This window comes from Brassica oleracea, chromosome C7, assembly GCF_000695525.1.
Source record: "Brassica oleracea var. oleracea cultivar TO1000 chromosome C7, BOL, whole genome shotgun sequence".
Taxonomy (NCBI): Eukaryota; Viridiplantae; Streptophyta; class Magnoliopsida; order Brassicales; family Brassicaceae; genus Brassica; species Brassica oleracea.
Genome location: NC_027754.1, coordinates 38,631,950 through 38,653,631, shown reverse-complemented (window position 1 = coordinate 38,653,631; position 21,682 = coordinate 38,631,950). Strand labels below are relative to the sequence as shown.

General features: G+C 32.0%; 3 protein-coding genes across 4 annotated transcripts in view; 2 read left to right on the top strand and 1 right to left on the bottom strand.

The window, feature by feature from the left end:
• The window catches only part of LOC106306783 (structural maintenance of chromosomes protein 6B), a 6,952-nt gene extending 721 nt beyond the window's left edge, over positions 1–6,231 (top strand). Inside the window, exons 3-28 of the mRNA XM_013743531.1 lie at positions 87–220; positions 295–350; positions 447–533; positions 620–940; positions 1,353–1,472; positions 1,736–1,870; positions 1,974–2,050; positions 2,145–2,220; positions 2,396–2,470; positions 2,577–2,681; positions 2,796–2,965; positions 3,051–3,153; positions 3,258–3,370; positions 3,567–3,768; positions 3,901–4,032; positions 4,128–4,242; positions 4,344–4,429; positions 4,517–4,612; positions 4,700–4,836; positions 4,931–5,033; positions 5,123–5,202; positions 5,318–5,396; positions 5,484–5,541; positions 5,658–5,755; positions 5,853–5,947; positions 6,034–6,231. Of these exons, the coding sequence (XP_013598985.1) occupies positions 87–220; positions 295–350; positions 447–533; positions 620–940; positions 1,353–1,472; positions 1,736–1,870; positions 1,974–2,050; positions 2,145–2,220; positions 2,396–2,470; positions 2,577–2,681; positions 2,796–2,965; positions 3,051–3,153; positions 3,258–3,370; positions 3,567–3,768; positions 3,901–4,032; positions 4,128–4,242; positions 4,344–4,429; positions 4,517–4,612; positions 4,700–4,836; positions 4,931–5,033; positions 5,123–5,202; positions 5,318–5,396; positions 5,484–5,541; positions 5,658–5,755; positions 5,853–5,947; positions 6,034–6,091 (2,911 nt within the window). The 3' untranslated portion in view covers positions 6,092–6,231. The remainder of the gene's footprint in view (positions 1–86; positions 221–294; positions 351–446; positions 534–619; positions 941–1,352; positions 1,473–1,735; positions 1,871–1,973; positions 2,051–2,144; positions 2,221–2,395; positions 2,471–2,576; positions 2,682–2,795; positions 2,966–3,050; positions 3,154–3,257; positions 3,371–3,566; positions 3,769–3,900; positions 4,033–4,127; positions 4,243–4,343; positions 4,430–4,516; positions 4,613–4,699; positions 4,837–4,930; positions 5,034–5,122; positions 5,203–5,317; positions 5,397–5,483; positions 5,542–5,657; positions 5,756–5,852; positions 5,948–6,033) is intronic.
• A 243-nt stretch (positions 6,232–6,474) lies between these two features.
• On the bottom strand, positions 6,475–13,921 carry LOC106305147 (MADS-box protein SOC1-like). 2 transcript variants are annotated; one of them, XM_013741514.1, is made up of 7 exons: positions 13,783–13,921; positions 13,524–13,712; positions 7,660–7,806; positions 7,463–7,562; positions 7,220–7,261; positions 7,076–7,126; positions 6,475–6,678 (listed from the first exon to the last, which is right to left on the bottom strand). In XM_013741514.1, exons 2-7 carry the CDS (start codon positions 13,703–13,705, stop codon positions 6,538–6,540), a joined length of 663 nt encoding a protein of 220 aa, XP_013596968.1. In that variant the 5' UTR covers positions 13,706–13,712; positions 13,783–13,921; the 3' UTR covers positions 6,475–6,537. The 2 variants fall into 2 exon arrangements, with proteins under 2 accessions (XP_013596968.1, XP_013596969.1); XM_013741515.1 differs by lacking the exon at positions 13,783–13,921 and having other exon boundaries at positions 13,524–13,738.
• A 2,874-nt stretch (positions 13,922–16,795) lies between these two features.
• Positions 16,796–19,576, top strand: LOC106303549. Its single transcript, XM_013739812.1, has 14 exons — positions 16,796–17,065; positions 17,158–17,238; positions 17,318–17,391; positions 17,476–17,509; positions 17,581–17,639; positions 17,741–17,855; positions 17,938–17,975; positions 18,064–18,161; positions 18,241–18,296; positions 18,384–18,621; positions 18,720–18,841; positions 18,923–18,979; positions 19,065–19,205; positions 19,300–19,576. The coding sequence occupies exons 1-14, from the start codon at positions 16,913–16,915 to the stop codon at positions 19,369–19,371; spliced, it is 1,338 nt and encodes a 445-aa protein (XP_013595266.1). The 5' UTR covers positions 16,796–16,912; the 3' UTR covers positions 19,372–19,576.
• Positions 19,577–21,682: the final 2,106 nt, after the last annotated feature.

Below are 21,682 nucleotides of genomic sequence, written 5' to 3'. Positions count from 1 at the left end.
TTTTTTTTTTTTTTTTTTTTTTTTTGTTATGCTGCAAACACTTGGGAACTTAATGGTAATCACTTTTCAATTGGAGTTCGTTGCAGCTATGCGGTTGTCCATGTTGAAATTAAAAACCAAGGAGAAGATGCTTTTAAGCCTGAAGTATATGGTGACGTTATAATTGTCGAACGTAGGATAACCGAGTCTGCTAGCTCTACCATTCTCAAGGATCATGAAGGTTAATTCACTTTAGCCCTTCTCTTTCTCAAAGGGGGTTTTCTCTTCTTATATTATGAAACCTGTGTGCTGCAGGGAAAAAAGTAAGTAGCCGAAAGGATGAGCTACGGGAACTTGTTGAACATTATAACGTGAGTTTTTTGTCTTTCATTCAAACTGATAAGTATTAAGCAATATCAACCATATTGCCATATTCATTGGTTGATCTGTCTTATTTACATGTGTAGATTGATGTTGAGAATCCTTGCGTAGTAATGAGTCAAGACAAGAGCAGGGAGTTTCTGCATTCTGGAAATGACAAAGATAAATTTAAGGTATTTGCTGTAAATTGGTTTAAATTAATGTCAACCATATTCAATTTTTTTTTTTTTTTTTTTGGCTAAAAGTTTCTGTTCTTTAGTTCTTTTTTAAGGCAACCCTTCTTCAGCAAGTTAATGATCTTCTCCAAAGTATCTACGAGCACTTGAATTCTGCAACTGCCATAGTCGATGAAATGGAGGAAACAATCAAACCAATAGAGAAGGAGATCAATGAGTTGCGTGGAAAGATAAAGAACATGGAACAAGTTGAAGAAATAGCTCAAAAGTTACAGCAGTTGAAAAAGAAACTTGCTTGGTCTTGGGTGTATGATGTGGATAGGCAGCTCCAGGAACAGACCGATAAGATTGTGAAGCTTAAAGAACGCATACCTACTTGCCAAGCTAAAATAGACTGGGAACTAGTAAGTCATACATACTCTTAAATTTGGATGGCTATGGAAGATCGCTGCATTATAGCTATAGTTTGTCCCTGATAACAATGGATTTTATAGCTGTATAAAAAGAGATAGTTTGGTTAAGTGGAGTCTTGATGTATTTGCAACCTTAAGCATTCTTCGAGGACCATGGTTAAGACATATTATCAAGCTTCCTTAAGTTTGGGTGTGGTTTTGCCTCCAAAATGGTTGAGTTGCTTAGAGTATGAACCTTGTAGCTTACTGATTGTATTGCTTAATTCATGTTCTAGAACTTAAACTGAATATATGGCTGAACTCAACTGAAATTTATAGAGAGCTATCTACACAGAGCTGAATATATTGCTTACTTTATGTTCTGGAACTCCAACTGTTTGATTATAACTGTTCAATTCTGTAGGGTAAAGTGGAATCGTTAAGGGATCGCTTGACCAAGAAGAAAGCTAAAGTTGCATGTCTGATGGATGAATCAACTGCGATGAAGAGAGAGATAGAGACTTGTCACCAATCGGCCAAGACGGTATGTAGTGGATGGGATTTTTTTCGTATAGAATTAGCAATTTATCTTCCTTCATTTAACAACATATATTAGGCATATGAAAGTACTGGATTTGCCAAATGTGTTGCATGGCTCAGATATACATAGATTCTCAACGTGGACAGCATGAAAATAACATTTAACGAGATTTAGTTTGGAAAAATTGCTTTGGGTTTAATGAATTTTTAGATTGTGATTTTGATGTATCTTGTCTTGTGTGTTCATGATGTTAATTCTGACTGTAGGCGGCACGAGAAAAGATTGCTCTAGAAGAAGAATTCAATCATAAGCGCAATGGTGTTCAGAAGATTAGGGATCGTGTTAGAAGGCTTGAACGGCAGGTTGGAGATATCAATGAACAGACAATGAGAAACACTCAGGTCCTCTATATTGGTCATTGACAGTATCCTTTTGTGCTCAGTGTCTTGGCAAAACAGTAATGTGTTGTGAAGGTATCTTTCTCATAGGTTGATAATGATGCAGGCTGAACAATCTGAAACGGAGGAGAAACTGAGATACTTGGAACAGGAGATTGAGAAGGCTGAAACACTACTTTCCAGGTGATAATATTAAGTTTTATCATTTCTTTTTTTCTTGTTCCTTTCCATCTTCTGTAGTCTGTCTCATTCTTCTTCAAATATTTGATACCTTTAGATTGAAAGAGGAAGAGAATTCCTTACTGGAAAAAGCGTCAGTTGGAAGGAGAGAGATGGAACACATCGAGGATATGGTACAACTATATACCTATATTTGCTACTTAAATTCCACATGAATATTTATAAGAATTTTCTTTCAAAAAAAAAAAAGAAAGGAATATTTATAAGAATCTTATCAGGTTCTTATGCAGGTTGCTTTAATATTGTAATTAACACATTGTTCATTTTTTTTGGCCTTTTGGCTTCTAGATTCGAGACCATCAAAAGAGACAAAATAATATAAACTCCAACATTTATGATCTAAAGAAACATCAAACAAACAAGGTACGGTTTACATGATTTAATTATAATATTTGGTGTTTCAACTGGATATTGCCAAACCTCTTTCGATAAAACCTAAGAGGCACACAATTACATGCATGCGTACTAGGTTACTGCGTTTGGAGGGGACAGAGTCATTTATCTTCTGCAGGCTATTGAGAGACATCATCGTAGATTCAAAAAGCCTCCAATTGGTCCTATTGGCTCCCATGTGGTGAGTTTTTATTTGTTTTTTTTTTTGCAAATCTGTGCACCAAAACAATTAATGGAATATTTTGTGGAATCAGAAATCTCACAAAATATCTTCTAATGGTGTTATGTTTTGCAGACGTTGATCAATGGCAATAAATGGGCGCCTGCAGTTGAACAAGCTCTTGGAAACATGTTAAATGCATTCATTGTGACTGATCATAAAGATTCTCTCACTTTAAGAAGCTGTGCTAATGAAGCCAATTATAAAAACCTTAAGATTATTATATATGACTTTTCGAGACCAAGGTTTTAATCTTTTCTTTTAACCTTTTAAAATTAGTGAATGTGTAGCTTATGACGCAAAATTTGCTTTCTCTCTTCATTTCTGCAGGTTAAATATACCGAGGCACATGATTCCTCAGACAGAACATCCAACAATTCTCTCTGTTTTGCATTCCGATAATCCAACCGTTCTTAATGTCTTGGTGGATGTGGTAATCTTACTTTCAGATTTCCCCTCAGACTGACTAATTTTCTTCTTTCTTACAATTTTATATGACGGTATACTTATTTTGGTCTTGTTTTCTGGATATTTCAGAGTAATGTTGAGAGGCAAGTGCTTGCAGAGAACTATGAGGTGGGAAAGGCAGTTGCTTTTGGGCAAAGGCTCTCAAATCTGAAGGATGTTTTCACTTTAGACGGATACAGAATGTAAGTAACTTGTTAGCTTTGGCATGGAAAGTCTCTCTATATCTTCACTTGCAAACAAGAACAACTCGTTTACAGAGATCTTTTGTTCTTTTTAATACCTTTGTGAACGTGACAAAAGGGATTGACTTGAGATAATCTGGGGGATAGATGAGGATCTTCCCCAGTCATAACACTAATGTATCTACTCTTACCTCAGGTTTTTTCGTGGGCCAGTTCAGACAACTCTTCCTCCTATTCCTCGTAAACCTACGCGACTATGTGCTTCTTTTGATGACCAGATCAAGGATCTTGAAATAGAGGCTTCTCGAGGAAAAAGCGAGATAAATCAATGCATGAGACGTAAGAGGGGAGCAGAGGAGAATCTCGAAGAACTTGAGTCGAAAATCCGCACACTGAAGGTAAATTTGAATTCATTGATTAATCCAGTGGACATGTCGAGTCTGATGTTCCCAGTCGTTAGGCATCTTAACTGAAATGATTAGCTTGTTTTCACAACATTTTTGGCATATTCCTTTCTTTGGTATATACAGAAGCACCGAAGCCAAGCAGAGAAAGTTTTGACGACAAAGGAATTCGAGATGCGAGATTTGAAGAGCACAGTCGCTGCGGAGAATGAAGCATCATCGTCTTCAAGTGTTAATGAGCTTCAACTTGAAATCATGGTTTGTTTGCTGGTGACGATACTATTTTATTGCGATTGGTTTCACCAAGGTATTATTCCTTAAAGTAGGTGTTTTTCTTCTAATTAATATATCAGAAAGAACGAGAAGAGATGGAGGAGAAAGAAGCTTTCCTTGAGAAGCTCCAGATGTGCTTGAAAGAAGCTGAACTAAAAGCTAATAAACTTAATGCTTCATTTGAGAACTTACGTGGTATGTCTGTGATAGACCATTGTTTCTCAAAACCATTGATAGATCATCTTGATTGACCGACTGACTTTTATTCTCTCATTTCATCCGAAACGTGCATGCAGAGTCAGCCAAGGGTGAAATTGATGCCTTTGAGGAAGCAGAGAACGAGCTAAAGAAGATTGAGAAAGATCTTCAGTCTGCCGAAGCGGTACCCCTCCTCGCCTCTATGTTTAAAACAAATTGATCTTGTACTTGCTTTGAATGCAGAAGGTAAGCAAGCGTTATTCTGTTTCAGGAGAAAATCCATTACGAGAATATAATGAAAAACAAGGTCCTACCTGATATCAATGAGGCTGAGGCTAATTATGAGGAGCTTAAAACTAAGCGAAAGGTACACATAAGTAATCATGACAGCCCGTTAGTATTTTTTGTTTTCATTTTATCTTTCGGTAACAAATTACATATGCTTAAATTTCAGGAAAGCGACCAGAAGGCCTCTGAAATTTGTCCTGAGAGTGAGATATTGTCTTTGGGTCCCTGGGATGGGAGTACTCCTGAGCAGCTCAGTGCTCAGATTAACAGAATGAATCAGAGACTTCATCGAGAGAACCAGCAGTGTGTATTTTTTAGTATTGTCTTTCAGCTCTTCCTTCAAACGTAAAGGACCTGTGACAGTAAACCACATGCTTCATTTTTTTGTTTGGTGCAGGTTTTCTGAATCAATCGATGATCTTAGGATGATGTACGAGAAACTAGAACGAAAGATTGCAAAGAAGCGCAAATTGTACCAAGGCTATCGAGAAAAACTCATGGTTGAGCCTTTGCAGATCTGTTTATGTTGAAGCTTTTTATGTGTTGTTGTTATAGCTGCATCATTTAATATTCATTACTGTTTGATCAGGCCTGTAAAACTGCTCTGGATTCGCGGTGGGGCAAGTTTCAAAGGAATGCATCTTTGCTTCGGCGCCAGCTAACCTGGCAGTAAGAGTTGCTTTCCCTTATTGCCAACCACATAGATAAACTTGTAGTTCGGTTGTCTCTTTAAGATTTTTTTTCTTCTGTATGGAGCTTTCTTTGATTTTGATATTCGAAGCAGATTCAATTCTCACTTGGGAAAGAAAGGTATCAGTGGACACATCAAAGTCAGTTATGAAAATAAAACTTTGTCCATAGAGGTAAGTGACACTGCTATGCTTAAGATATCTATGACTTATGTGTCCATATTATTACATAATCTGATTGATGACTTTTGTTTCCGACAGGTTAAGATGCCGCAAGATGCAACAAGTAATGCCGTTCGAGACACCAAAGGTCTTTCAGGTGCAGCTTCCTTCTCCACTTAAAAAAAAAAACCCCAACATATTGTTATATACAGACAACATTTCCTATATTGGACATTGGTCATCTAAGACACAGCTCCTATCTTGAATTTTCAGGAGGAGAACGTTCTTTCTCAACTTTGTGCTTTGCATTAGCTCTTCACGAGATGACAGAAGCCCCATTTCGAGCAATGGATGAGTTTGATGTGTTTATGGTATTATGTCCTTCTGAGAATCCTTTCATTACATTGGGATGAGAGCTTTACTGAAATAAACCTTTTTTGTTTTAACCTCTCTGTTCTGTAAATCTAGGATGCTGTAAGCCGGAAAATCAGTTTGGACGCTCTGGTGGATTTTGCAATTGCACATGGAGCGCAGTGGATGTTCATCACTCCTCATGATATCAGGTAACACAGATTAATTTTCAACACCATTGAACTCTGTTTTGAAGTTGATGTTTGGATGAGACTCACACACTTGTGCTCTGTTACAGCATGGTGAAGTCGCATGAGAGGATAAAGAAGCAGCAAATGGCCGCTCCTCGTTCTTGAAATTGAAATAACCTTCTCCTTTCTATGTAAAATATTAGTTTATAAAGGTGTACACACTTTGCTTGCAGATTTCTAAGTATTATTAGTTCATAATTTATCATCAATCTGCTTTTTTAACAAAGTTAATTTTTTTCGTTTTATATTATCGCATCTCATGCAAGTTTCTAGTTTTTTGAAAGAGATGTTCATTTTGTAAATTATTAATTACGCTGTGGTGGTCATAGTAAAAAACATGCCATTAACATCAGAAAAAAAAAACTCAGTTCTTGATAAAAAAAAAAAAATTCAGTTCTACAGATGCAAAAAAATTGTAAAAGACAACCCTTATTTATATACTACTACTTTATTTCATTGCTTATGCAAGAAGAGAGACGACTAAAACATTCTGCAAGTCCCATAGATACTTGGAAAATAAGAAAACAAGAACCGGTTGGTTCAACATACGACTACACTTGGCTTCTAGGCAATCCGATGCACAAATCAGTTTCAACGTCCGATATGTTCATGTTTTCAAAAGCAGATGATGATGATGCATTATTTTTACTCTCTAGGCTCCTCGACTTCATCCACAAGGGTTTTTCTTCAAACTGAAATAATAACAAGTTTATTTTCCTAAATTTCATGGGAAAAAAAAAACTCAATAATCCGAGAGAGAAAAACAAAATATTCATGAGATGCAGTTTTTGATGGACTGTATATTTTTCAGTCTATCAGTTTAAAATTTATCCATAAGTAGTATTAAACTACTATAACATTTTTTATGAAATTTAAGAAAAAATTAAGGGTTTTCCCTACTAAAGAATCAAAGCGGTAGTTGATGTTTTTGTTATGAAATTCAAACCCTGGCAATATTCTATTATCCACATTTTGTAGCAGTTAGGTAAATTCAGAGTAAAATCCATGGTTCAATAAGTGTGGGTGTGCATGCATGAATGAATACATGCATATGTTCTTGGGTAGTATTTATATTCGTCTGTGTTATACCATTTCGTGCAGCGTAGTTCTCTCGTTCACTAGCTCTCTTGTTCCTGCAATCTAATGAGATCAAACCAAAAACACACACGCAATTAATGAAAATTAGAAAGTAAATGCCAAGGATTTTGACTAAAGTACAAATTAGTATATTACCTCCGCTTTTAGTTTCCCTACCTCTTCTTCATGCACCTTAGCCTGCCAAAATTTTGGTAGAACCCTGAATGAGCTAGGTTGGTTTGATATCTAATCACTTAGATACGATCAGACGTCTCATAGAACATATATAATACCAGACATCCTCTAGAACAACACCGCTAATTATAAGACCCGTTATTGTTAAACACCTTAAGACAAATCATATATATTAATTTTTATTAATTCTCTATGTATGTTTACCTTTCTTGATCTGATAAGAGTAAGACTTTTCTCAATTTGGATAGTTATTTCATTGAGCTCATCCACCGAACATGAACCTAAATATTGCCCCATAAGCTTCCTAATTAAGATGCATATTATCGCGTTCATGAATGTATTCACAATCATACATTAGGTTAGAAACATATATAGTAGATATAGATATATCAGAAGCTAACCGGCAATGAAGTCGAAGAAGTTCAATACTGTTCACCATTACCGTTACTTCGTTCTTGAGATCCTGCACATCGTCCTCTTCTTGGAGTCTCTCCGCATGAAAATATCCACTCCTATATATCTCACATTGTTCCATCATCTTCTTCATGCTGAATAATTTTCAAGTTAATTAACCTTTTCATCATTAATAATATTATTTATTAGCATGTATATTAAATTCTGAAAATGTTATCATGTCCAACAAGAACATTCACACATGCAAGAATCATGGAATGTTATGTATACATCACATATTTGTTCAACGTAAAATTAAATTCACGTTGTAAATACTAGACACGTACGCTTGACCTATCTTAGATATAGTATAAATCTGTTAGGAGAAAGTATGTACATATAAAGGTACTCAATATGTTACCGGCCTACTTGGGGGAGAAGAGATTGCAAAACAAAGATCTGAGATATATACCAGCGTAAGTAATATATATGTTTTGGTTTCCTATTTATACTAACCAATGATACTTATAAGCACGACGGCATGACCTATTTATACTAACCAACCTACAAACTCAACAGCAAAAGCTTTAAATATCATACTAGGCTACACACGCCTTTTCACTATATGTACTAGGCCTGGCAAAAAACAACCGGAACCGAAGAACCGAATCGGAACCGAACCAAAATGCCTGAAACCGGACCGAGACCCTCAAGTATCCAAATGGTTCCTATATTTCTATATCAGAAATAACCGAACTGAACTGGAACCGAATCGAAAACCGAACGGATACCCAAATATATTAGAATATTAATTATATATACATATAACATAGCTAAATATATATTTATAATTTAAAAATCTGTTAAAAGTACTAAAAAATATTTGAAAATAAATAATTTATTATAAAGTATTCGAACTACCCAAAAGTATCTGAAACTATCCGGATAGTATTATCCGAAATATCCAAAATAATCTGAAATATCTGAAATTTTTATTTAAATCATCCTAATTTTTTTGATATTTTACCCGAACTATCCGAACTACCGGAACCAAATGATAACCGAATTTTTTACGAGTATTTTTCGGTTCCTAGTTGTACTATCCGAATCAAACCGAACCCGAAACTATGTCAAGTAAATGGATCCTTCTACCCGAACTACCGGATACCCGAAATATCCGAACCGAACCAAAACCCGAAATGTTCAGGCCTAATACATACCAACAATTTGATCGATTGAATTTATCAAAACCATTTGTAAAATTCGAAATTATGAATGAAACGGATTGCAAGAGATTTTGTTGGTTAATCATCAAAACTCATTTCAAATGTAGCTAAGTGGCGATAATATGTGGTCTCACATAACTGATCAGTACTGGGGTTTGATAATCATTTGAAACTCCAATATATTTGGATTGTTATGGATTTGTTTTAAGAAATCTAATTGCCTACTTAAGATCAACACAATTAAGAATCATGAAAACTGTCGAGGGACAAATTTTGAGACCCTGGCAGTAGGCCTGGGTCTTATTATCCGAGATCCGGATTCGATCCGAGATCCGCTCCGGATCCGCTCCGAAAATAGGATATCCGGGGTGCCCGGATCCGAATCCGGATAGTAAAATCTTGGATCCATGCAAACCGAATCCGGATCCGGATATCTTAATTTTTAGGTCCGGATATCCGGATCCGGATCCGTATTTTTAAAATACATTAAATTTTTAAATTTTATTAATATTAATATTTGATATATTAATATTTTTACATGAATTAATCTTACAATATTATATTTTAGTTTTTACAATATTATAAACATATATAAATATATTTATAAATATTTAATTTATGTATTATATTAAAAATTAGTATTTTTTGTTAAAAAAATTAGTAATTTTTGTTAAAAAAATTAGTAATTTTTGTTAAAAAAATTATTTTAAATTATTTTGACGGATCCGGATATCCGCGGATAATAGAATATCGAGACGGATATCCGGGAACCACAAATCTGGATCCGGATATTAAATCCACGGATCCGGATCCGAATCCGGATACCCTAAATTTCTCGGATATCCGGATCCGTCCCAAGGCTACCTGGCAGACAATAGAAATCCACAAGATTTTATCTCATAAATACATATATTGCAGGGATTTTAAAACGGTCCAATCGTACTCTTAAAGTATGGCATAAACACTAGGATTATTTTAATATAATTATAAAAATGGCAAGTTGTTTCAGCATGAGTTCCAAGGCATACTAGGTTCAAAGTTCAAGAACACTTTTTTGGAAAGCCCTAAGCTATTTGAATTCATTTAAATAAAAACTTAATTGAGTTATGGAAAAGCATCTGGTAAAAGTAATTGTGATAAAAAATATACACAAGTAGATTAGGCGATCCGGTGGCGCGTCCGAGCGCGTACCGGCGCCGTGCGCTCCTTTCTTTGTTATTCCGTTCAAGTCTTCATGTGTTGACTCCGATCTGTCGATTCTCTCTGACATGCGCGCGGATCTGGGTTAGGGTTTGGTCCAGGGATGACTTCGTCTCTTTGCAGAGCTTCTTCCTCTGGATTCGCGGCGAGGAGTTAGAACAGCCAGATCTTCATTTCAGCGTTGGTATTGGTTCCGGGTTGTAGAGGCTTCCACAGCTCTTGCATCGCCGCTAAAGTTTCCGGGTTGTGGAGGCTTCTTCAGCTCTGTGGCGTCGGCTAAGCTCCCGGAACGTGACAGGCAACATTGTTTTTAAATTTAGTCTATATATGTACTAATTGTTTTGAACATTATGCATGTTTACAAAATTACATGCATACTCTTGCTCATATTGAATAGGATGAGTTTTTTTTTCCCGAAAGCTTATCATGGCCAATGGATATACTTCTCTGGTCTAACTCATACGTGTCAGTCTGATGTGGTTGGATGTCATGTTGCAGGTCATTCTCAGACCATTGGTTTTTTACCTTAGTGAGATTCTAGTTGAAAACCAATCCGATCTTAGTTGCAAAAAAAAAAAAAAAAAACCAATCCGATCTTTCACGGAAATAATAATCATACTGAAATTGACTATTGTTTCATTTTAGAGCCGGATATGCACACACCCTATTTTTAAACAATAATATATATATATATATATAAAGTAGTATGTACATATAAAAGGAACAACTAAAAATTGGAAAATTTCTGTATAAATATAATAATAAACTATCAAGTAAGTTTCATATTATTATAATTTAGATATACAAAAAAAATAATTGTGAACTTAAAGTAAAGAAAATATCATTTTTAGTTTTTGAATTACTATTATATCTTTCTAAAATATTTTTAGATTTTTATTTTTATTTTACAATAGCTTAGGTGTTATTTTATATTCTGTGATTTTTTATTATATCATTAAGGCATTATTTACAAAGTAATTTCACAAATGTCATTTCTATAATCTCTTTCACTAAATAAATGTGACATAACATAGTATACATGATAAATTTGGCATGATTAATTACATTTAATGCTGATTTTTATTTGTTGTAAACTTTTTAGAATATACTAGTAAATTATACATCATCATTAAGTAAGTCTATTCAAATATGACTCTAAATAATATAATAATATTTTACAAATTTCAAAATATTATTTATTTCTGTTTATTATAATTACACAAATTCTTTACTAAAAAAGATTTTCAAATTTTTACAATTTAAAAAAAAAATATTTTATAGATTTACAAATTTTAGAAATACTGTTTAGTATTACTTGGATAATTATACAATGTTATATCAAAAATATTTTTCTTAATTTTATACAAGTTGATTTAATATATATTAACCCAAATGAATAGATAAATCCATCTAAGATTGTAATTTTAAATATATACATATCTATTCTTAATTATAATTTGACTAAAAATTGATAAACATCTACATATCAAATACAAATTAAATATATTTTAAAAATATATTGGTAAAATGTTCAAACTTAAAAACATATAAAAATTAAATAAAACTTATAATGAAATTTAATTCTAAGAGTTATAATAAAAATATTTTCAATTGAATAAAAAATTATTGTAAAATATTGGTAAAAATAATAATAAAATTTTATTCTAAATTTAAATTAAATATAAAAATTTATTTATGCATAATGTGCAGGAAAACACCTAATATATATATATGATTCATTAAATAAGAGTTTTTATAAAAAGTGTAAAAAAAAACCAGTTACTATAAATATTTTTATTTAAAAAAGCTAGAGAAAGAGAAAGCGAAAGGAGAGACACGGCGTCCGGTGGCGCGTCCGAGCGCGTACCGGCGCCGATGGCTCCTTTCTTTGTTATTCCGTTCAAGTCCTCGTGTGTTGGCTCCGATATGTCGATTCTCTCCGACATGCGCGCGGATCTAGGTTAGAGTTTGGTCCAGGGATGACTTCGTCTCTCTACAGAGCTTCTTCCTCTGGATGCGCGGCTAGGAGTTAGATCAGCCAGATCTTCATTTCAGCGTTGGTATTGGTTCCGGGTTGTAGAGGCTTCCACAGCTCTTGCATCGCCGTCAAAGTTTCCGGGTTATGGAGGCTTCTTCAGCTCTGTGGCGTCGGCTAAGCTCCCGGAACGTGAAGGCTCTTACAGCTTCATTGTTGCCGGCTTCTGGTCCCTTAGCTCCTTTATAGGGTTTAGTCTCTTTTCTTTTTTTGTTTTGTTCACTAGGTGTGCTCAAAAGTTAAGTTTGGCTCGGGTTTGTTGGATGAGCTTTCGTCGGAAGACGATGGATGACATCCGGTGGAAAGGTTGATGTTTGAGCGAAGCCTCCTCCTTGGTCTCTGTTTTGAACTTGCGCAGATGAGATCTCGGTCACGATTGATTCTCTCTGAGATTAGACGTACCGGGGAGGTTTGGCGGTCGCGGTGAAGAAGGTGAGGAGCCTAAGTGTTCCGGTGTGGTGCGGTGAGTCGGTGGTGATTCTCCGGTGGTAGTTGTTGAGGACGTGAGGTTGCGGCTCGCAATGGAAGCGGCCGACATCTGTTTCTCGCTTGGTCCTTGGGCCGCTGGTTTGTTGTCTTTAGATATTGGGCCTGGAGCCCGTTTTAGTGTATTTGGGTTTAGACCTTATCGTTTGTAGCCCATTGGTTTTATGTGGTTTTTGTTGGGTACTGAGGTACTTAGGCTTTGGGCCTTAATATTAATATAACATAATTTGGGGAAAAAAAAGTAATTGTGATGAAAGTTTGATTTCATACAAATAAAAACTTCGTTAATTAATAAAGTAAATTACAGAAATTTTATATGACCAGGATTTTTTTATAAATTAAGCAGGTGCATTTAGCTATCATTTCTCTAGTAGATATTTGGAAAAGAGTTGGAGAGAAAGAAAGCTATATATCTCTACTAACTACAAGAATAAATAATCAAAGTAAAGCAAGGATCAAACGATTCATCGATGATTATTGATTGGATTAGAGGTTTTTATAAAGAGAAAAAGACAAAAATAGCACTAAATCAAGTTTATGTTCCCAAACTAGCACTTAAGGTCAAAAGTCACAAAATAGCACTTAATGTTTTATCAAAAGTCACAAACTTAGGGTTTAGAGTTAAAGGGTGGGGTTTAGGATTTAGGGTTTAGGGTTCAGGGTTTAGAGTTTAGGGTTTAGGGTTTAGATTTTAGGGTTTAGGGTTTAGAGTTTAGGGTTTAGGGTTTAGGGTTTAGAGTTGAGAAATGATGTTTTGGGGATAAGATTTCAAATTTTGAAAAATAAAAAAATTAAAATTTTCAAAGGATAAAATTAGAAAAGTGCTATTTTGGTCATTTTAGTTTTTGAGTGCTATTTTTGTGATATAAACTTAGAAATGTGATATTTTGGAGATTTGCCCTTTTATAAATGCAAGATTGCTTACTCGGAGCTAGCGAACTCGTATAGTTTTCCTTTCTGAGAAAAGACAATGGCTGCAACTTGAGCATCGCATAGAACTGAAAGCTCGTGAGCCTTTTTCAAGAGACCTTTCCTACGCTTGGAGAACGTGATTTGCCTGCTTGTCTGGTTCTCAATTCTTTTGATCTCGATCTTCCCTCTCACCATCTTGTTCCTGTCAAGATTAATTAGTAATCCGTATGAAACCCTAAATCTAAGGATTTTTAGAAAGAAAACGAACTCACTTGGATATTGTAAACCAAACCAAGAAGCTAACTCTTAATAACAAGAGGAAGATCCAAAGACGAGATCAGTTGTACCACAAAAGTCAAGGTGATAACTTCCCTAAAGGAAAGAAGATGAAGAAGATCTGGGAAACATAAAGAAACCCAACCAAATCCCTTTTTATAAAATCTGTCAAGATTCGCTTAATTAAAAGGACTTCAAGAATAGCAGAAAGCGACCAGGAAAATATGTGATATTTTTATTGAACTTAAAAATATGTGATATTAATCAGAAAGAAATTCTAATAAAAAAAAGATATGCAAATGAATAAAACTGACTCATAAATTAGATCCCTTGCTGACTGAGTCTCTTTTTGGTCAAACTCTCCTAATGCAGGGAGGCACAAGGGAAACCCTAATTAAGTTCAATTAGTGTTGTTTTGCCTTCTAATATAGTTACACTCATGAAAAAATATATGTTATTTTGCCGATGGCACTTCGATTATCTCACGTTGCTTTGCCTGATGGCAAGCAGAAATAAGTAACTTTGAAGTTTTTGACTATAAATGTTTTATAAATATATACAAATTGTCATTAACTCACTTGAAAAGGTTTCAAAAACAAAGCCTGAATATTTGTATGATCAAATCATGTTTGCAATAAAACTGCAACAAAACTAATATTACATATAATTGTCATAAACCCATCCTATTAATCCAGGAAAAATGTCAATAGATTTCGATTAAACTATTCAGATATATGATTTTTTTTTTTGTCATTTTATCTCTTTTTTTGTTATTTTATCTTTTTTTTTTTGCCATATTCCGATATATGATCTAGAAGTCGTTAGTTCAACTAGAAAGGATCTCTGGTCATTGTGTCAGAGGTTCAGGTTCGAATGACCGTTGATACGAAACTAATCTTACATGTTGTGGTTCGGGCGTGGAGAATTACGGACTTCGACCCAAAATCTCCTGGTACTAAAACAAAAACTATTTCGAGCTATGTTAGAAAATTATCAGTTTTGGTAAGCATGATATGATTTAGATTTAAATAGTATCCTACATATCCACTTAGATGGGTCTGAATCATCTAATCTATTAATTTAATATCTTATTTTTATCAACCACTAAAAAGTCATAATATGACCACTTATAGAATTAGTTAATATGACATATTTGATCATTTACATTAATAATTAATTTGGTAAATAGTAATATAATAATGTTATAAATCAGTGTTAACTAAAATTTTATTATAAAACAAAAAAATAAAAAAATTATATACTATTTTTATAAATTATATAATTATTCTATATTATATAAAATAGAAGTGTTATATGAATTAAATAAGACAAAACTATATTAAATACGTAAATTAAAAAAAAATATTCTTAAATTTTTTTATTTAAATAATTGATCACTCATCATTAAAATGGGTTAAAATTCGTAAACTATATAATATTTTTATACAGAAATAAATTTATTAACATAGGTTAAACTTTTATATCTACAACTATCTATTTTCTTTTTATATACAAAAATATAATAGTATATAATAACTTTTAGTTCATATACTATTTAAAAATATGTTATTAGAAAAATATTAAATTTTAGTAATTCGTTTAAAATATTAATGACAAATCAAATTTTAATTAAAAAAAATCTGTTGGGAAAAAATTAAAAAATATTACCAAAAATATAAATATGTTTTATAAAATAATGTATTAATGTAGTAACAAAAAACAAATTTAAAATTCATGTAATCTTCCGAACTCAAAAATAGTATTGTAATTTTTCAGTGTTTTTATGACAAAATATAAAATTTTGAAAATAAACATTCAAATTCAAAATGATAATATTTCAAATTTTACAAAAGATAAAATCATAGATAATAAAGAATGACTTTTAAAATGAACCACGAAAAAGCAAGCTCTATATGTTGTAAAAATTAAAGTAATCTAATATTTTGAAATCTTAGTTAAAAATAAAAAGAAAACTAAACATCATAACATCTAAAAAAAATCTTATATTAATAAAATTTACTAAAATGATATGATAGATGCTAACACATATAAAATTTACTAAAATAATAGGGCTATATTATTTAAACAATAAATCTCGTAAAATACTAAAATAATACATGTTAAATTATATTTTTAAACACAACATATAAATATAAATTATCCTAAACATATATCTTTTCTATAATATAAATAAATAAAATTTTAAAATGTATTATAGCAAAATGTATAAATTAAAGAAAAAAATATATATTGAAGGAGGTTATCTATTTGATTATTTCATATTGTTATTTTATTGTATCTAACTCGAAAACATACTAGTAAGTAATAAAAATCAATAACAAAGTAAAATGTATTAAACAAATCATAATATATTAATAATACCGAATAAGAAATATAAACAATAATATTATAGAGTTACACAATATATAATACCAAAATGAAAATTATATATTTAAAACATTTAAAAATATCTGCACAGACGTACGGGTTAAAATAATTATAATTATACCAAGCCACTTGCTTGCTTATCCCTAAACTATTTCACTAGGTAGTACTAGTAGGTAATCAGGGATCAATGAGACAATGAAAAACTTAAAAATTGTACTATAGTTTTGTTTTGGTCATAATATGTCACTGCCATGCAATCATAGAAAAAGTGTACTCTTTTATATAAATGCGATTAACAGTAACAGGCCTTGATATAACATTGAATCTCTAAAAAATGGAATCACATTGTATATATACATTCATCTCATAAAAATTGATAAGAAAAAAATTACAAAACTGAGATTTACCCTAAAACAAAATTGTATGGTTATTTAACCCCAATCCTCAAAATTTTACTAATTACAGGACTGATTACGTCATATTTTCTTTGTCAGTAATGTCGACATGTTAGTACAACGATTGTTATGGGCTGGCCCAACTAAACATGGGCTCAATTCTCAATACGGGCTAATAATTATCATTATACTAAAGTTAAATACCAGAAAAAAAGAAAAAGAAAAAAAAGCTGACTGTCTGTAATAATAAGTGAAGGTAATCAGATTGTCGGAAACATTAGCAGGGTAATAAAATAGTATCCGGACCGATCGAGAGCAAAAAAGACTTGTTCGTCTCTGGAAGATGAAAGACAGAGAGGAATCATCTGGCTCTTCAGGATCAACAACGAACAACCCTAACGGTGAACACGAACCACCTCGAGAGATCAACATCAGACCATTCTCTTCTGTTCCTTCTTCTCCTCGCAACGCTTCCTCTAAATACGATTTCGTCAAAGTTCGATTCTTTTTCTTTTATTTTTTTGATTCTTCATCAGAAACTTTGAATTAGGATTTTTTTTAAAAAAAAATTTAATCTTCCTTTATCAGGTTAAGGTATGGCTTGGAGATGCAGATCACTACTATGTCCTGTCTCGTTTCTTAGTCTGTAGAATGCTAACTGTTACTAAGGTTTGTCCAATTCTAGCTCAAATTGAATATTTTTCTAAGGTTAGTCCTGAATTGATTCTCCACAACATTTTGATTTTAGATTCCAAATCATGTGGCTGTGAAGATTGCTCTTGAGCTCAAGAAGCTTCTGATTGACAACAGTCTTCTAGATGTGTATGCTCTTCTTTTGTCACACTATTTGGTCTTCACTCGATGTTGTTTTGAACACTAGTTTTGCTTCGTTTTGGCTTTTTGCAGGTCTCAGAAAGATTTGGAAACCAGTTTGTTTATGGTATGGTGTATACATACCTTTAGATGGTCTTGTGAAAAACGTTTTTAAACTATTCTGATTCAAAATTGCAGCTTATGGAGCGGCGTGGTTACGGGAAGGAGTACGTTAATCGCTACAATATGATGACAAAGTAAGTTGTAACTAATATATACTTATGTTTCTTTCTTATCTTTTTTTTTTTTACTTTCAAAGTCTTAAATTTTTTTTTTTTTGTGTGGGGGGGTTATATAGATTTCATCATCAGAGAGTACCACTGGTGATACTAGTATGCGGAACAGCATGTGTAGGGAAGTCAACAATAGCCACACAACTTGCTCAGAGACTCAACTTGCCTAACGTCTTACATGTATTTATCACTCCCTCAATACCCTCTTCTTCTTCATTCGTTTTCTTTTTCAAATCTTATGTGCTCTCTTCTGTTTCTACAGACTGACATGGTATATGAGCTGCTCCGTACAGCAACTGAGTAAGTTTCTACTTATATCTGTCACACTCTTATCCTCTAGTCTGACAAATGATGAATGTATTGTTGTTTTTTTTTGGTTTAATCTTAGTGCTCCTTTGACATCAACCCCTGTATGGACTCGTGAGTTCGCATCATCAGAGGAGCTCATAGCTGAGTTCTGTAGAGAATGCAGAATTGTTCGTAAAGGTCCTTTTTTGTTTTTTTTCCACTTTGTGTTTTGTGGATTGTTACATTATCACAAATAGTTTTGTTGTTGTTTGCTTAGGACTTGCTGGTGATTTGAAGAAAGCAATGAAAGATGGGAAACCCATTATCATTGAGGTATATATCCTTTGTGAAAAGCATTTAATTTCATCTGTTAAACTTGTTTTATTTTATAAGCCTTGGTTATGAATTATCATCTTACAGGGAAGACATTTAGATCCAAGCATATACTTAATGAATGATGAGAACAAAGCTCCATCAAATGATCCCGACAAGAGTAGTAGAAAAGAAACAAACTCTTCAGGAGATGTAACCTCCCCCGAGGAGGCAAGTTCTTCAAACACTAAAGAAACCGAAGAAGAACCCCATTCTCAGGCTGAAGCCATGACGACTTCTGTGGAAGAAGAGCTGTCTGAAAAAGTTACACAGTGTAAAATCGATGGTATTGTTTATAGTATTCTCATCATCTCCCTCTCTTCCTATGAAGTTTCTTGCATTAGATTGTGTGTAATGGTATGTCTCGGTTTCATCTATGAGCAGAAGAAACTGTAAAAGAAGCCGAAGAGAAGAGGAAGCCTGCAGATGGGAGTGGGAAGGCGAAATCTGGTCCTGAGCCCATAGTCATATCTATTGTTTTGAAGATGGCTGAGTTTGATCATAAGGTGATTCAAGTTTTTATGAGGCATTAAGTAGTCTTTCTTTCTCAGTTGTTGAATTTTGTTAAATCATGTTGTCTTCCTCAGGCTTTGCTAGAGGAGTGGATCTCTTCCCGTACATGTGGAGATAAATATACATCTAAGGTATATAAACAAAACCCTCAAGCCCTTCACTAAACTGATCTTGAAAGTTGGTGTGAACACTGTTTGGTCTTGTTTTGTTTGCTAGGAGAAAGAGAGACTAATTACAAACCTAAAGACAATTGAAGACTACCTTTGCTCCTTCAATTCACAGGGAGTGACTGTTGTTAATATATCGGCCACCACTTTCCCACAGACGCTGGATTGGCTTCACAACTATCTTCTTCAGGTAAGAAAAGAGTTTATAAAGCTTTACAAAGTCTTAAACCTCAACAAACAAACAAAAAACCGTGACCATGTTCTTCGTGATGGTTGTGTTGTAGCGCATTGAGGAAGGGATTCGATCGTCAGAGAATGAGACCCCCGCCAAAGAAGAAGTGTTGAAGAAGGCTTAAGTTACATCTTCTTAAGGATGAAGCTTCTTGTCACCTGTATAATCCGAAACAGGAAATGAGTTTAATTATAAAAAACAATCGAGTTTAGAACTCTATAAATGTACCAACATGTCTTCGCTTCGGACAAAACTTTCTTGTCTTAAATCTTAATTGCTACTTCCGTGGCAGTGACGACCGGATCTAGATAAAGAAACTTTTCTTTTTATGATAACATGAATGATTCAGATGCTTCTTTGCATAGTTCACGTTGATAGCTTCCAAGATTTTTTTTGCACTTTGTGGAAATAACAAATCTATACTAATAAAATGGATTTTTTGAGGCTTCGTAGAGCGTTCACATCAGCGAAACAAAATTCTTCCGAAAGATGACACGTGGCATAAAATATAGTTTTACATTTTAATAATACTAATTTTCGAAAATTATAAATAATATGTAAACATAAAGCATAAAAAATGGAAAAACTACATTAAACATATGTAAAATTACCATTTTTCACTTAAAAAAAAGACGGCTTATCTCCATAATGTAACATTACCGTTTTATAATAAGAAAAACAAAAAACATTATATATAATTTCGAAAATAATAAATATATGTAAACATACAACATAAAAAATGNNTTTTTCACTAAAAAAAACGGCTTATCTCCATAATGTAACATTACTATATTGTAAGAAAAAAACATTATATATAGTTTCGAAAATAATAAATAATATGCAAACATACAACATAAAAAATAAAAATACTACATTAAACATATGTAATATTACCATTTTACATTTAAAAATAACAATAACTAGATCTCTTTTTGTTTTTATTTATTTTTTATATAAATATTTTGTTTTCAATTCTAAATTGATATATATTATAATATATATGTATCTATCAATTTTTAATTTTTCATGGAATAGATTGTTTCAAATTTTCACATGTATTTGTATCTTCTTCTATATATATATATATATATATATATATATATATTCAGATTATTAAAATCGTAACTATATATATAAAGATTAGTAAAATATTATTTTATTGTCATATTCAAAGATATTGTAATATTTCACAAATTAAATTTGATAGCCCAATAAAAATTTCTGGTAGGCCCAAAATTTAAAAGATAAAATTAGAGATTAAATGTAACATGACTTTCTAGGAATATGTACATTAGGTCCATTTTTAAAAAAATCACACATGAATCAAGGTTGTGACTTCTGTTTTAATATATAAGATATGTAAAGATACAACATAATAAAAATGGAAAAACTACATTAAACATATGTAAGATTACCATTTTTCACTAAAAAAACGGTATCTCCATAATGTAACATTATCATTTATAAAAAAAGAAAAAAAACATAAATATAACTATTTGACTATTTGTCCAAGTTCTTCTATTAAACATTGCCGTTTTACATTAAAAATGAAAAGAAAAACATTAAGATTTAAATTTCTATCTTAAAATATAAAATATAGATATTAACTAAATATAAAGTATAAGAAAGAGAAATACTCAATATATAGAAAAATAAATAATAAGTAAATATTATAAATATATAAATATATGAATTATATATACAATAATAAGTAAATGCACAATTTTTAAAATATGGAAAGAGTACATTAAATATCAAACATCTATCTTAAAATGTAAAATATAGATATTAAGTAAATAGTAAGTATAAGAAAAAGAAATACACAACTTAAAAACAATGGAAAAAGTATATTAATATTTAAACATCTATATTAAAATGTAAAATATAGATATCACGCAAATAGAAAATATAAGAAAAGGAAATACATAATTTAAAAAAAATGGAAAAAGTACATTAGTATTTAAATATCTATCTTAAAATGTAAATCTATCTTAAAATATAAAATTATTAGTAAATAGAAAGTATAAGACATAGAAATACACAGTATAAAGAAAAATAAATAATAAGTAAATATATAATATAAGTAAATATGCAATTTAAAAATGGAAAATTACATTAAGATTTAAAAATATATCTTAAAATTTAAAATATAGATATTACGTAAATAGAAAGTATAACAAATGGAAATATACAATTTAAAGAAAATGGAAAATGTACATTAAGATTTAAACATCTATCTTAAAATGTAAAAAAAAAAGATATTAAGTGAATAAAAAGTACAAAAAATGAAAATACATATACAGGAAAATAAATAATAAGTAAATAATTTAAATATATAATATATGAATTATATATATAATAATAAGTAAATACACAATTTGTTTTTAAAAAAATGGAAAAAGTACATTAAACATATGTAAGATTACCATTTTACA